Here is a 14,183-nt window from a genome sequence, read left to right on the forward strand (position 1 = left end):
CCCCAAATCTCCCAGGAACTAGATAATTTTATCACCTTACAACAACAACCCTTCCACCTTGAAAACCCCACTATAAATCAGATTTCATCCACAATAGAATCATCAAACCCACCTACCCCTACACCCTCTTCAGCTTATACCGCATCATTAGCACCATCATCTACATCCACCGAATCATCTTTTAGCACTAATAGAGCTTACCGCACTTTCAAAAGAAAATTCCCAAACCATCCATTTCCAACAAAACCAGGAACAGCACGTGAATATATAAATCATCCAAATCACACTAACACGAAAGAATTTTTAGCAATCACCTTACCTTCATTTCCACAATATACTTTGAACACCCCTACAGATACTAACGATACACGTAGCTTTGTAGATGAACAAGTTTTAATGCCTACACTTCATTGGACATCATATTATCATTTTACTAACCCCCTTTGCCTACCTTTATCTAATACTCACATCGATATAGAACGAAATCAAGATATGCTATATCGACTAACTACACCACTAACACACAGACAATTTACTTACATTGGATATAAAAAATCACTAAAAACATACACTGCACCCCGAGCTAACGAATATACGCTAGAATATTACGATCATAATATCATCCGAACTAACCAAGATCAATTCTTAGACGATGACCGCTTCGCTAACCCACAAATCACAGAAAAATTTTTCATTAAAACACCATATGTATTTACCCTCAATATCTTTGATCGCAAATTTGACCACATCATCTCAGAAGCACTAACAGACACGCAAGCCTACGAAAGTTTTAAAGAACGCTTCCAAATATTTTCACTAACCTTTCATTTCCTTGCACCACATGAAAGAGATTTGCACTGCTCACACGATATTATGTTGCGCACTAAACAAACTCACACATATACATATTATCGTTTTATACAAAATCACTTCGACCTACACACTCCCTCCAGACAACCACACCACCGTTTCCAATTCATCAATTCCAAATACACCTCACCATTCTTTCTTAACTTCACATATTGCATTAAAGATACTAACCTTCATGGTATTCTTCGAAATTATGATCCCATAACCCAAATGTATATTTTTTGTCCCATCACCAAGACCTTCAACGCAGAAGAATCCCGACCCTTCCTTATCCCACATGAATTTGTTCAACCTATAGAAATCCCCATATTAGAATTCATCCACAACACTAAATATAACCACAAATTATATAATCTCATCCAAAACACACCTTATGATTTTGCAGTTGGCACTGAAGAACTAAAAACCATTAAAGCACTTCAATTGCTTTGGCCACTGCTTCAAACTAAAAACATCATTCGCATAATAGCAAAGTTACTAACAAATTCCGACATAATCCACGACATCTTCCCCCACGGTTTTTTCCCCGACGACTAACAGGTAAGTATAAACTATACATATACTAATAAATTTAAAATAAAACACTAACCATTCTTTATCCATGTTTTATTTAGATTTTTAGTCTTCATCTCACGATCATCTGCAAAATACACAAAAGAAAAATAAAAAATAGAAAACTTCAAATTGTCCCAAACTCTAATAATCTTTTGCACCAGCTAAATTAAATAAAATTCATACAAATGTAATAAATTAATTTATAAATTATTTCCCTAAAAGCAGTAATTCTAATAATGATGAAAATTTGTAACTTAAATTTTCCCCAAAACAAGCAATAAAATTGAAATTCTATGTAGTAAATTAATAAAACGCAAATGCAGTACTAACCTTTTGATATTTTCATTCACTCGCACAAGAATTCTATCCAAACTCGCACAGCTCGCCCACGAAGAATTGTTTAAATAATGAATTTCAGTTTCAAGCTTTCACACTCAACAACTCTAACACACGATAACAAGTTTCAAACTTTCCTTTAACCCGGTTGGAAAGGAATTATATACTAAACAAAACTAACCAATGCAGCTTACTAAACACCACAACACATAAAATAACAGCATGACTAAGAAAAGGAAACCAACGGTACCCAAACCGGATTAACCCAGTTTAAAACTGGATAATTTATTCTTTTGAAGACTATTATAAAGTCTAAGAAAGAAACAATAAAACACAAAAAAGCCGAAAGACAACCCCATACCAAAAACAATTTGATTTTTGAAAAAAGGACACAACCAACGAAACATAAGAAAAACCACAATAAACCCAACATAAAACGTTATCACATAATAGGACCTCTCACAGAAACCGCACGAAACCATACTCCCACTCCTGGCCTAACCCACCAGAGAGGACGTCCTGAGCATGCTCTATAGCCGGCCTAACCCACCGCGCTACATCCACGCTTTGTGACCACACTCCTATTTTTAATAAGAGGTACTCAAGGGTGAGTAACTCTTCAAAATAACCGAACTAAAACAAAAAGCTTTTGTGAAAACAACTAACCAAAATCATAATTAAAACACCAAACTAATAAAAATTTTATAAAATGTAAATTATACCTTGCAGTATATATAGATCAGCATACAACACCAAAGACGAACATCCAAAGACAAAATGACCCCACTACACTCGAAAAAGAATGGCCAACCACAATCAATATGCCGCCCACAATCACAACTCAAAGGATTTAGAGTACGACTTGACTTCGCAGAAAAGGACTTCATTGAACTAGACCAATGACCACCTCGATGTTCAAGTATACGTACAGATCCGAGTAACCAGGCATCCCCTCCACGCACAATCTCCACGCCATTCCCAGACAAGGTCAAACACAAAGAAGTTCTCTACATGAAACGAAAAAACCTGTCATAGCAAACCATTCTGAAATCAGATTTGAGTTTGTTGCGAAAACCCAGTCGTTGTCATGAGAAGACACAACGACTGAATCTGGAACTTCTCTAACAAGAGAACCCAGACGAAATATGATGTTCGCCAAATACCAACGTCCATCATCCATCTTTTGAATTGCAGAAAGACTATTCTAAAAAACTCTGTAAAACCCGGATGGGTGGAACCTGATCTAAACTACATTTTATGATTGGATAAATTAGATATTTTACCACTGTTAAGTATTTAATATTAACCAATCATGATCCATCTAACTAACAACCCACTTATTTGTAAGTGCTGGAATTACTTGTAATTTCAGCACCAGAGAGATTTGAATTTAACTTAGAAATTAGTTGACTCTCCAAGAAGACTTCAGCAGCCGCATTAAACCAGTATACCCTAGATCTATTGAGCCTAGCAGAGACTAGTTAAACACCCTGAGACTAGATAGTATAAGAGTAAGATTAGGATCGGTATTAGACTAAGAAGTTGCACGAATCTATCCGGCCGAAAATAAGATAGCGTGACGAGCAGACGGTGTACCCTATCCGAAATTACTCTACGAGATAACCACCTCGGTTATAACTCACATGTTCATTGAACAGTGGACTGGACATATTCTCCCAGGATGCAGCAGCTAAGTTTAGATCTCCAATCAAGAGAATGCACAAACCATTTGCCACATTTTCAACGACTTCAATCATTTCAGCGACTTCCATAAACAATTCGACTCATTGGGTGGATTCAGGGGCGGATCTAGGATTTTCTCGAGGGGGGGGGCGGATTTTCAAAAAATTTTCGAAAATTTTGTCGACCTTTTTTTTAGGTCGACCGAATTGATTTTTTGAGCTCTCCCTAAGCACGATTTAGTCCCTGTTTTGGCCAAATTTTTTGCGCCGCAGGCAAAAATTTGAAAAACAGCCCAAAAAAGGCGTTTTTAGGCACTTTTTGGAAAATGTTGAACAAAAAATCGCGTTTTTTCGGCGCCCGCTCCCCACTCAAAATTAGTATATATTGGCGCCGGTTGGTCGGCCAAAACTGGATTTCTTAAAAAGTATCAAAGGGGGACCCTTTAGGTAGGCAGAGGGTCGAATCCCTGAGTTAAAAAGACTACGAGCAGTGAAGCAGAAAACAATGAGTTCGGTCGAGTCTAGTCAGTTTGTGCTCATGTTTCGGTCATCACTTGAAAGATCTGTAATTTCATTGCTGTACGAGAAAAATTTCAGGTTTTTGAAGCGGATGCGACCAGGTTGGATATCTCTGTTGAGCAGTTCACATCTTATTCTTTTCGAAACTTGTTGTTCCACAGAATGCTGTAGTTTTGAGGTGAAAGACCAGCAGAGAGATACACTCTACATTTCTCAGAAGGTTTCAGGGTAACCGCCTTGGCTTCCTTGATTTCTTGGATTCCTTAACGCTGTTAACAGTGAGAAGTACACTTCTTCGACCTTTGAAATTTCTTGGTTGACCTTGGTACCGCTGTTGGCTCCATGTATATCTTTTGGTGGGCTGCCAACCCTTAGCTGACAGATTGTGTCTCGGACTGACTTCTGAATAAGAAGTTTAGTAAGTTCATTTTGTTTCTTGATCTGTTTCACGTCATGGTTAGCACTGCTAACTCATGCAAGGTTTCATCACCTTTTTTGATTAAATTGGGGTTACTTCTTTTGGGCTCGTGGTTGGGTGTCGCCACAGTTTTTCAAGGTTGTCAATAGATTCACGAAGTGAATCATAAACTTGTTGAGATTTGTCAGCATTACCTTTCTGCTTGTACGAGCTGAGATAGGTTTTCACGAAGCAGACCCTCCCTCGTAATCAAGAGCTACCTAGTTATAATCAGGTTTGTCGATACATCTAACAAGAAACCATTTAATTAATTTATCACAAGAATTAGACTACAAGTGAAAAATGTAAACAGCAGAAAACTTCGTGTTTTTCCAGGAGTACTTGTTTTGGAAGCTAAAAAATAGCGCTTTTTTAGCAATAAAAAGGTTTTAAAACAAAACAATTATTCTGCAAAAAATAGAATATTTTTTGAACAAGTTTGATTTTTTTCATAGTTTCGGGGTTTGTCATTTTTACGCGAAAACAACTGATCTCGATTATGCCTAAATTACCGACTCTTCACACGATCTGTTCGTATCAAATGTTCGTATTCTCATCGCCACACGCGCAAAAAGGGCTTCAAATTGAATGAATGGACCATTTTTTTATGAATGGTCACTATCCTTGTTGTTTTTCTTTTTGCTTGATAGTACTGGTTGTTTTTACTGTAGCTACACCTCTGTTTTGAGCTTCGGATTGAATTGCAAAGATCGATTACCACTGATGTTTGATAGATAGACATTCTAGCCATTGTGATATCGCATCTGCTAAGCGGTGGACCAGTCGTAGAAGAGGAAACACCGTTTCCAGTGATAAGGTTTTCGTGCTTATGTCAGCGCCTCTTCTAAAGGTAGCACGCTTACGAAGGAGGTTTGAATTTGGAAATCACACCAGCTGTTGAGACCATTTATGCGCTTCAGTATATTTCTTATTAATTTCGCTGGCCTCGCTGTGCGTTGCAATTTTGACCAGCGTAATGGGATTGATGATCTCAGGTAGTTCGACTGGACTTTCATTTTGTTGAATCACATTTTCTGGGGCATCGGTGTGAACATATTGTTGGTGTCTTTGCAAGCTGACTTCATATTGTTGGTCTCTTTCAGTCTTTGCAAGCTGACTTCTCATTTTGTCGCCTCGTCTAGGTTTCATTGATCTAAGTGTGGTCCTCGTTTTCTTCTTTTTGTCCATAGAATCCGCCTATGTCCATGGGCGAAGTTACCAGCAGGTTACTACTAGTTAGTTCAAAGTTGCATAATATATCCTGCAAGAAAACTACTGTACCTCTTTTCGAGCAAAAAGACACACCCTAATACAACATTCCGTCCCATCTCTCAGACGGAACATTAGCTCAACACAGAGGCGAAGCTGCGGGTCCAGCTTTGTGGGTACGGAAAAGGAACAGTTGCCTACATCAAGAACTGGAACCACATGGCTCCAACCGTCTTTGAGCAAAAATGTATAGCCTGGAATTTAACACACTCAGTGAACCTCACCATGGGGGTTCTTGGTAGTTCCTCGGTCGTAGCTTTAAGCTTGTGCTCCACGATATACTAGGCAGTAGGCGGGTAACAGAAAAAGTGTTGAGAACGACACTCTACTTAGTTGAGCAGGTCTTGATTGCAAGACCAATCACTCCGTTAACTACCGATTCGCGTGATTTAGAAGCTTTAGCCCCCAGTCACTTTTTGCTTGGGCAGTACGCCGCAAGCTTTCCTTCGCTCTTTTCTGGGGAATAATTCAATCATAAGAAAATGTACGTAGGAGCGCAGTCGTACGCTGACGTTATATGGTTACGTTGGCTACGGGAGTATGCCCCTTAACTTAACAAGCGTGCGAGGTGGAACACCCAATCTGACGTTGTTCTCAAGACGGTTGATCTTGTATGGTCGATTGAAGACGATTGCTCGTGAAATTTTTACCCTCCGAAGACACGGATGCGCACGTTCCGTTCTCGTTAGGACAACTACCCGGCCGACCGAAGACAGCAAATTTACCCGATCGACCGTTCCAGTTCCTCATTCCAGTTCCTGTCTTTGGTGGTGGAGCGTGAACGTATAAAGGCATGAAACAAAGAAAGTTCATCCAAGCGGTCTAAGACAAATGCTAGAAATAAGGTCGACTGGTTTGCGTGAGTTCGAGCCCCCACCTACCCATGTTATAACATACTGACATAGGGTGTGATACCCCAATTTTTACCGTTTTTTCTCAGTAACTCGGTTCAGGCTTGATTATGATTAAGTCTGACCTCCAAAAACAGCTCAATTTGTCTCAAGGAGAAATACCAGTGTTTTGAGAGCTTGCTTTACATTTTAAATTGTAAATTGTTGATGCTATGAACGACTTAGAAATTATCCTTCAAGCGGAGTTACTTGCCGAGAAATATTTCTTGTTCATTCAACTGTTTGAGTTGGATTTTTTTAGGTTTTTCAGAGTTTGAAATTGGAGCGAGCATATGAATATTTTTTTTTGCGAGTTAGTATGGAAATAAAGAAAGAAGAGTCATACTATTAAGCTATGCTTACGCTCGCTAGCTCACTAATGTAAAAAATTTTTTAAAAAAAACTATTTTTAAGCGTTGCGTTGTGGGTTCAATAAAACAATATTTTTCGGTGATAACGGCTGAAAAGGTTAAAAGTGCAGTAGAATTATACACAGAGGCGGAGCGGATCTTCGCCCCACTTGCGATACATCATAAATATAAAAAAGGCAAAAAAATGAATATTTTTCAAAAAAACTAGGTCATATAAACTTTCATATGTCTCGATAGAAATTCATTCCCGACAAATGCTTTAGACACTTGAAATTTCAATCAGGAACAACGGAACAAAATTTACGAAACGAAACAAAGCCGATAATCTTTAAGTTTACACAAGTTGAGCCGGAAAAACTATGATTTTAGAAAAAAAAAGTTTAAGTCCCACCTTAAACAACAATGTACAACACTTGCAATTGCAACTACAATGAAAGTTGCTTCCAGCACAAGAAAAATCAGTGATGTGGCAACTAAGCCAACAACTTTTAAGCTGAAACCAAATAAACAAAAAAAAAAGATTTTTTGACTTTTTTCAAATTTTCAACTACCCCTTGAAACTAGAATGAACAGCACTTGAACTTGTAACTACAATAAAAGTTGCTCACAGCAAAAAATCAGTGATGTGGCAACTAAGCCGACAATCTTCGAACAGACACCAACAAAACCGGGAAAAAATTATGGTTTTTTTAATCTTTCAAGCACCCCCCCCCCCCCCTTAAAATTAGAATGAACAACATTTGCATTTGAAATTAAAATGAAAATTTTCTACATCACACGCAAAATCCTATGTCAATTCGGCCGAAAAAACTTGAGCGGACAAAATAAAAACCAACAATTCAAGTTTCTCTGAATTTTTCCCAATTTTCTTCATACTGAAAAAAAACAAGGTTCGGCCACGACTCGAACCCTAGATTTTAGGGTACAAAGGCAACTGATTTACCTCTAGGCCAAGGGGGAAGCAGCCTGGAAGATATTACGAGAAGGGAAAAGAAGTCAGCAAGTGATTCAACTGACTTTGTTAAATTAGTTGTTAGCTGGAAAAAAAGTCTATACTCCAGTTTGATAACGTTTGATTATCGTAAGCGTAAGAAGCCATTATTTGTCTCACCGATTAAACAATACAAAAATATGTTAATTATACTGTACAAAGGCAAAGTTAAGACCAATTTTTCTCGAGACGGAGAAAACCATTTCGTCGGTTTCTTTTAGAATCCAGATCTCGACCAATAGGGCTTTAATATGATACTGTACTTGACCACCTCCGAGTTTTTCCGGGATAGTCAAATTTGAGGAAAAACACTGGCTAATTCGTATCTCCTTTTCATCACTTTCAGTGAAGCGGTCAGAACAAAAAAGCTCCAAAATCGTTCTAGCAATAAATTAAATCTTCTTCAATAATTCTTTTTCTTAAGAAAATAGTAAACACTCTTACTTGTACACTGATAGACGATCTTGTCCTCGCTTTTTGTATCCTTTGAAGGGTCACCTTCAACCACACAGAAAGAAGCAATTGTTATCTCGTGTTTGCATCCTGGAACCAAACTATCCACAGCTATAGCTGCCGAGCCGTCAGTAATATTCGAGTTTCCCCATACTTCGGCATCAGGGGTAGCTGTTTGGTTACACCTGATGCTAATCGAGTACTTGGAGGCAAATCCACTCGCAACAGAGATGCCAGCAATTGAGAAGGCGGCAGTCTCTATTGCAGATATCGCACCCAAGTTCGGCGGAACTGGTTCTGAAACATTCCAAAGTGGTCGAATTAAATTTGGGCCAGCCCTGTGTTGAATCCGGAGCTCTTTAGCGCCTATTCTAATCCTCAATCTACCGAACAAATTCTTCCTGAATGCATAAATTGAGCTTGCACAAGGAGGAGAGGCAAAATGCGTATAATTACCATGCACAGAAATAAAGACTAGTAATTCATCATATGCAAATGTAATTGGCAACTCTGATATGCAATTACTAACTTGTGCATGTGCTGAAGGTTACAAGCTCACTATCAACTGCATCGTGACCAGACACTTCACACACCATCCGCACAGCCATCGTGTACTCACACCCCGCAACACTCAAGGGAGACACAGTACAGGTGGGAGATGCAGAACAGTCTTGTTCGGATTCTGCTGTTGTCCCACAAGTGGGCTTTATCTTCATCACTGAATCTGCATTGACAGGGGCACCCAACAATGTCACCGTCAAACTGACCGAATCCAATGACGGAGTTGTATCCGCAGTTAGAGCCACAGTCTGAACTGGCTTGGGTTCTGAAACAGTTGAACCCACTACTGATTTTTTAGCATTGTTTAGCTTATTCTTGTGGAACTGATTACATATAGTGTCTTTATTCCGCAGTCTTGCAAGACTGAAATGCAACACTTCATATTTTACTCGATTTACATTCAATTTTACTATTTACATTCCCTTGATATTATTTTAGTTGACATAAGTTGAGAAGTGATGTGAGACAGTAACTACTGTCGTGTCATGGTCATCACGCAACTCTGGTGATCACAAACATAGCTAGATGTGGAAGTTAAGTTACGCTGTAATGCACGCAAAAAAGTCGTGGAATAAATTTATAGTTCATTCACGATTCCTATCACAGAAATTTTAAATGAAACAAAATACTGACTCGAACAGAATTCGACACTGTCCGCAGCCCACGAATGATTTGTCGGAAGATTATCTCCCGTATAAGTAACAGTAACTCCATTGATCTCTGCTGTATACTTGGTTCCTCCTTCCAGAGTAATCACAGCAATCGAGACAGCAGATCCTGTTACAGTACCACCTACGGTTTGAGGTGTCCCATTTTTGTCTGTGTAGACAGCAGTGGCTGCAGTGACGTCACCGGAACTGGAATCCACATTCAAATTCACACTGGATGTTGTTTCATCTTGAGGACTGACTTGCACTTCTACAATAGACACATTCAAAATAGCAGCTAATTCTCTCGATACATTAAAACAAAAAGCCCCATCTGCAATATTTCAGCTGTAAAACAATGGCTAACAGGGTCCGATTACTGAAAAAATGGCCATGTCCACTATTTCAGCTATTCCCAAGATATTTGGTCTTCATAATTCAACTCGTAAACACACTCGTTATTGATGCTTATTTAAAATTGATGCTTATTTGAGTGGAGGGAAAAATAGCAAAAAAAAAACAGCCAAATTCCATTATTTTCAGTGACAGAAATGGCTGATGATGATATTGTTATTGAAAGGCATTGCGATTTTAAAGACATTTCGATTTTTATCTGATTTGTTTTCCTGCCAATTTCCATTCTATTGTTTTATAGGTCATCAGACGAGCTTAAACGCTGCACAAAGCAGCTTAAATGCTTTGTGGCTGATGGTTGTGGTTGATTGTATATTTTTAACTTGCGAGAAACGACGTTTTCCTTAAAATTGTGGAGTCCTCAACTTACTAGTGCATGCTTGTTTAGTTGTTGTTGTCAAGTAAGAGATGGAATAGCATGTCCCATGTAGCAGTCCACTGAATGTGAATTGGTTATCGGTTGTGGTTGATTCAGAAATGTCCGCAGCTGGGATCGAAGTAGGGCTAATTGTGATATCACCCACAACTGGATCTCCACTGTCGACCGTTATTGTAAGAGTCAGAGTCGAGTCTGTTGACTCATTCAGAGCTTAAAAACAAAAAAGCTTAAGAGACAAGTGTCCTTTCTTAATTGAACAAATTTGGGATCTTTTTCTGTAAAAACAAATGCAATCGGCTAGAAATAGATGAAGATTTTCAAAATCACAATATGCTTAGCTTAACCATTGAATTAGTTCTATGTAGGAGTGGTTATTCTTTACTATGTACCACAATGGGGGAGGGAGTTGATGCTCATTAACAGTCTGCAAAAGCATTGAGAAACAATAACCGAGCGGCAACTAAGGCAACAAAATTTGAGTCGACCCATATTGGGCCGAAAACAAAACTGTTACCATATAAAAAAAATATTGAGCTATAAAGTTTTAAGTTTTTTAACCCGCACCGATAAAAGTAATAAAAATTCTCGCTTTTACGCTAAAGCATATGTTGCAGAGTGCAGGGCTGGGGCCATTGAAAAAAGAAAAAATCTAAATTAGCCACCACAGCTAGAAATAGAAATATAGTAGTTTTTTTGTGGGGCGAGTGGGGATGACTTCAATTTTATAAGAGTAGCATGAGAAGTAGTTTCCTCATGACACTAAATACTCTTGAATACCTTTTGCCTTAAGCCAAACTTTGAACACTTTCTTCACTCGCCTCCTCAAAATAGTTTACATTGACGCTATCAGGATTAACAAAAAAAAATATTTTTTTTTTAAAAAAGAAACGAAGTTTTGAACAAAAAACTTTTAAATCATTGTTTTGTTTCTAAATCAGGTTTTTTCTAGAACTTTTGAACAACACTCTTGCGTATCGCAATCGCAAAAAGAACAATGGAAAAAACACGTGAAAAAAACAAGTGTGTTTTCTGCCAACACTGAGCACTATCAGGCAAAGGGAGGCGTTTAGACTATATTGTTAAAAAAATCCTGAGCCGGATCTTTTGAGTGGCGTGGAAGTAAATTTCGCAAAAAGCACTCCTGGTTCAGAGTCGGTTTTTTCTTAAAATGTTCTTGAAAATCTCCAAAACTATTCTTTGACGTCCATCTCTGCCTAAGATTTTTGTTCCGACCAATTCACCAAGTGAAAGGAAAGAACTATGACGTAGGATGTTTTGAATTCGGCCGTTTTTTTCCACCTCGAAAAAGCACGTGAGGCCAAATTGGTTATCATTTTGTGATTGTTGTAGTAGCCATATAGTCACCATTAAGGGGTGCTGTGTTTTTCTGCGTCTGTGCTGTTCATACTCCTGCGTATAGATATTGATTAGTTAGGCTCGTATGGAGATATCACTTTGAAGCCCTAATGGTCGTCATGATTCAGATTTTAAGAAAATAAAATGAAAGAAAATCTGGTCTGAATATTTTCAGTTTTCACACTGAATTATACAGGATGAGCAGAAGCTTGAACATATTTTTATTTTTTGAACTAACTTTTTGTTTTTTTTTCCTTGTAAGGGCGATTGAATTAGGTGAAATAAGCTGCTTGAATGAGTGAAAATGAGAGTTTAAATATTGTCAAAACTTTAATAGAATTAAAATTGGATGCCAATTTCTGTTCATTTTTTAAAGCTTAGTGTTTCAGTCTGAAAGCTTTTGATCACCCTAAATAAATCGCTCTTTCTACGGAAAAAATAACAGGAAATCCTTTATTTTTTTAAGAATTATGTGCATTTGTGCAAAATTAAGAAGGCCGAATTCAACATGAAATTATCAAACTAAAAAAACATCTGACAAACTATTTTGACGACGTTCATTTTGTTGGAACTTCAATTTTTAGAAGAATGTTGCATTGCAAAACTTCGACCTTAAAATTGGCCATTAAAAGATAGCCGGTGAAAGATGATATTTTTGAATTGAAATGCCTGAGGTCGCTGCTCTTTGCTTCAGATCCATTCGCATTAACAGAAAACAAGACACTAACTGGGTTAGTTGAACTGAAATGAATCAAGAACTTACTGATCGCAGGGTTTGTAGTCGACGCATGCTTGGAAATCAAGAAGGAAGATATAATTAAGGAAGTAATCAGCAACTTCATTTCCAAAACAATTGTAGATATCGCGTGGTTTATCTTCAAAAACCACGAGGAAAAAAAAACAGCAAAATGCGAGCCAAAATGTAAAACTGGTAGACTATTTAGATTTAAGGAGTATTCAAGCAGCCAGAATCGTGAGCAATGTAATAATAATGCAGGCTTGACTTAGTTTTTGTGCTGTTGCTCTATTCGAAAGTTGTTCGCAGTAACTTGGTGATTATTTGACCATTACTTACTGTGTGGTCATTTCTTTTTCAGAGCATTTGTGTACTTATGGTAGCTATAGTTCTTCGTTGAATTGAATGACTATAAAAAAGGAGAGGCGAAAACCAAAAAGAGAAACATGATCAGACGTTATTACCAATTTTTAATAGTTTTATATAGCTCGTAAAATCGGAGTGAATACAAAACAAAAACGAATTAATTGACTTTGCAACGATAACTATTAAAACGGATATTTTCTAGAAATTGCACTGAATCACCGTTTTTAAAACATGATTCAACTGAATAGAAACGCTAGAGAATCAATTGATTGGAACGAGTAGAATGCAATATAACTTGTATATTTTTTTTCGGGTCTAAGTGAGCAGTTTCAGCTCTATTGGCTAAACAGTGAAACCTCTGAATATCTATAGTTTAATAGGCCATAAATTCGAAAAATAATAATGGGAATGAAAGTGCAAAATCGGCTATTTAAAACAAGCACAATAAAAACAAAGAAGCATTTTCAAAAGATTTTTTATTTTTATTGCCAGGAGACAGTAGTTAAACAAACCGGTAGTGTAAGGCAGTCACTGCAAAAACGTAAAATGATTTCCAACAAATGGAAAAAACTCGCGCGCAAAAAAAAACGAACAAATAACATATGCTTAAATAAAAACTGAAATAAACAAAAGAAAGAAAAAAACGTGTCGAATTGGAATTAACCAAGAAAAATAGAAAAGAAAATATGTTCCGGTATATAGTGAAGACCAATACTAAATGCAAAACTTCTAGAGCTATATCCAAAATTTCATGTTTAAATTTACGTTTGGAAACGTACCCTGGCTATTCGTCACGTATTCTTGTGCACCAAGTAACCAGAATTTTTTCTCGCAAGGTTTCAAACAGAGGCAAACTATTCTATAAAAACTAAGATTTCAAACTATTCTATAAAAACCTTCAAATTTTTCTATAAAAACTATTCTATAAAAACTATTCAAACTATTCTATAAAAACAAAAATCGACGAAAAAAAAATAAGCGGACAAAAAGTAGCCAGATAACTAAAATATACTAAAGAAAAAACTGACAATTTCCAAATAATTGGGCTCCTGGCTAAAATCTAACTGCAGGCCACTGCAGTCCCAAGAATGTACCCGATTTCAATACACTTGCTATACACATCCGTTTCCTTATTATTATTTTTGGAACTTTATGCTTATTGGTAATTTTTTTAGAATAACTTCAGAAAATTTTTTTTAGCTTTTGCTGCATGCAAATCAACAAAGTGTGCGAAAAAAATTAACCAGAAGATTTGGAATTATTCTTATCTTTTGAGATCATTTTTATATAAACCTATTTCTGGAAACATCAAGGTTTGCGAGTCCAGAACT

General features: G+C 37.2%; 1 protein-coding gene across 2 annotated transcripts in view; it reads right to left on the bottom strand.

Annotated features, from left to right (window-relative positions):
- LOC134853401 (uncharacterized) overlaps positions 1-13,394 on the bottom strand; it is a 95,926-nt gene extending 82,532 nt beyond the window's left edge. For both annotated transcript variants that reach the window (XM_063869394.1, XM_063869395.1), the window contains exons 1-5: positions 12,514-13,394; positions 10,386-10,604; positions 9,588-9,872; positions 8,923-9,219; positions 8,385-8,690 (exon numbers count right to left, since the gene is read on the bottom strand). In XM_063869394.1, coding sequence (XP_063725464.1) covers positions 8,385-8,690; positions 8,923-9,219; positions 9,588-9,872; positions 10,386-10,604; positions 12,514-12,592 — 1,186 coding nt within the window. In that variant the 5' untranslated portion in view covers positions 12,593-13,394. The remainder of the gene's footprint in view (positions 1-8,384; positions 8,691-8,922; positions 9,220-9,587; positions 9,873-10,385; positions 10,605-12,513) is intronic.
- Between the last annotated feature and the right edge of the window lie 789 nt (positions 13,395-14,183).

The sequence above is a fragment of the Symsagittifera roscoffensis genome, chromosome 8 (genome assembly GCF_963678635.1).
Source record: "Symsagittifera roscoffensis chromosome 8, txSymRosc1.1, whole genome shotgun sequence".
Lineage (NCBI taxonomy): Eukaryota > Metazoa > Xenacoelomorpha > Acoela > Convolutidae > Symsagittifera > Symsagittifera roscoffensis.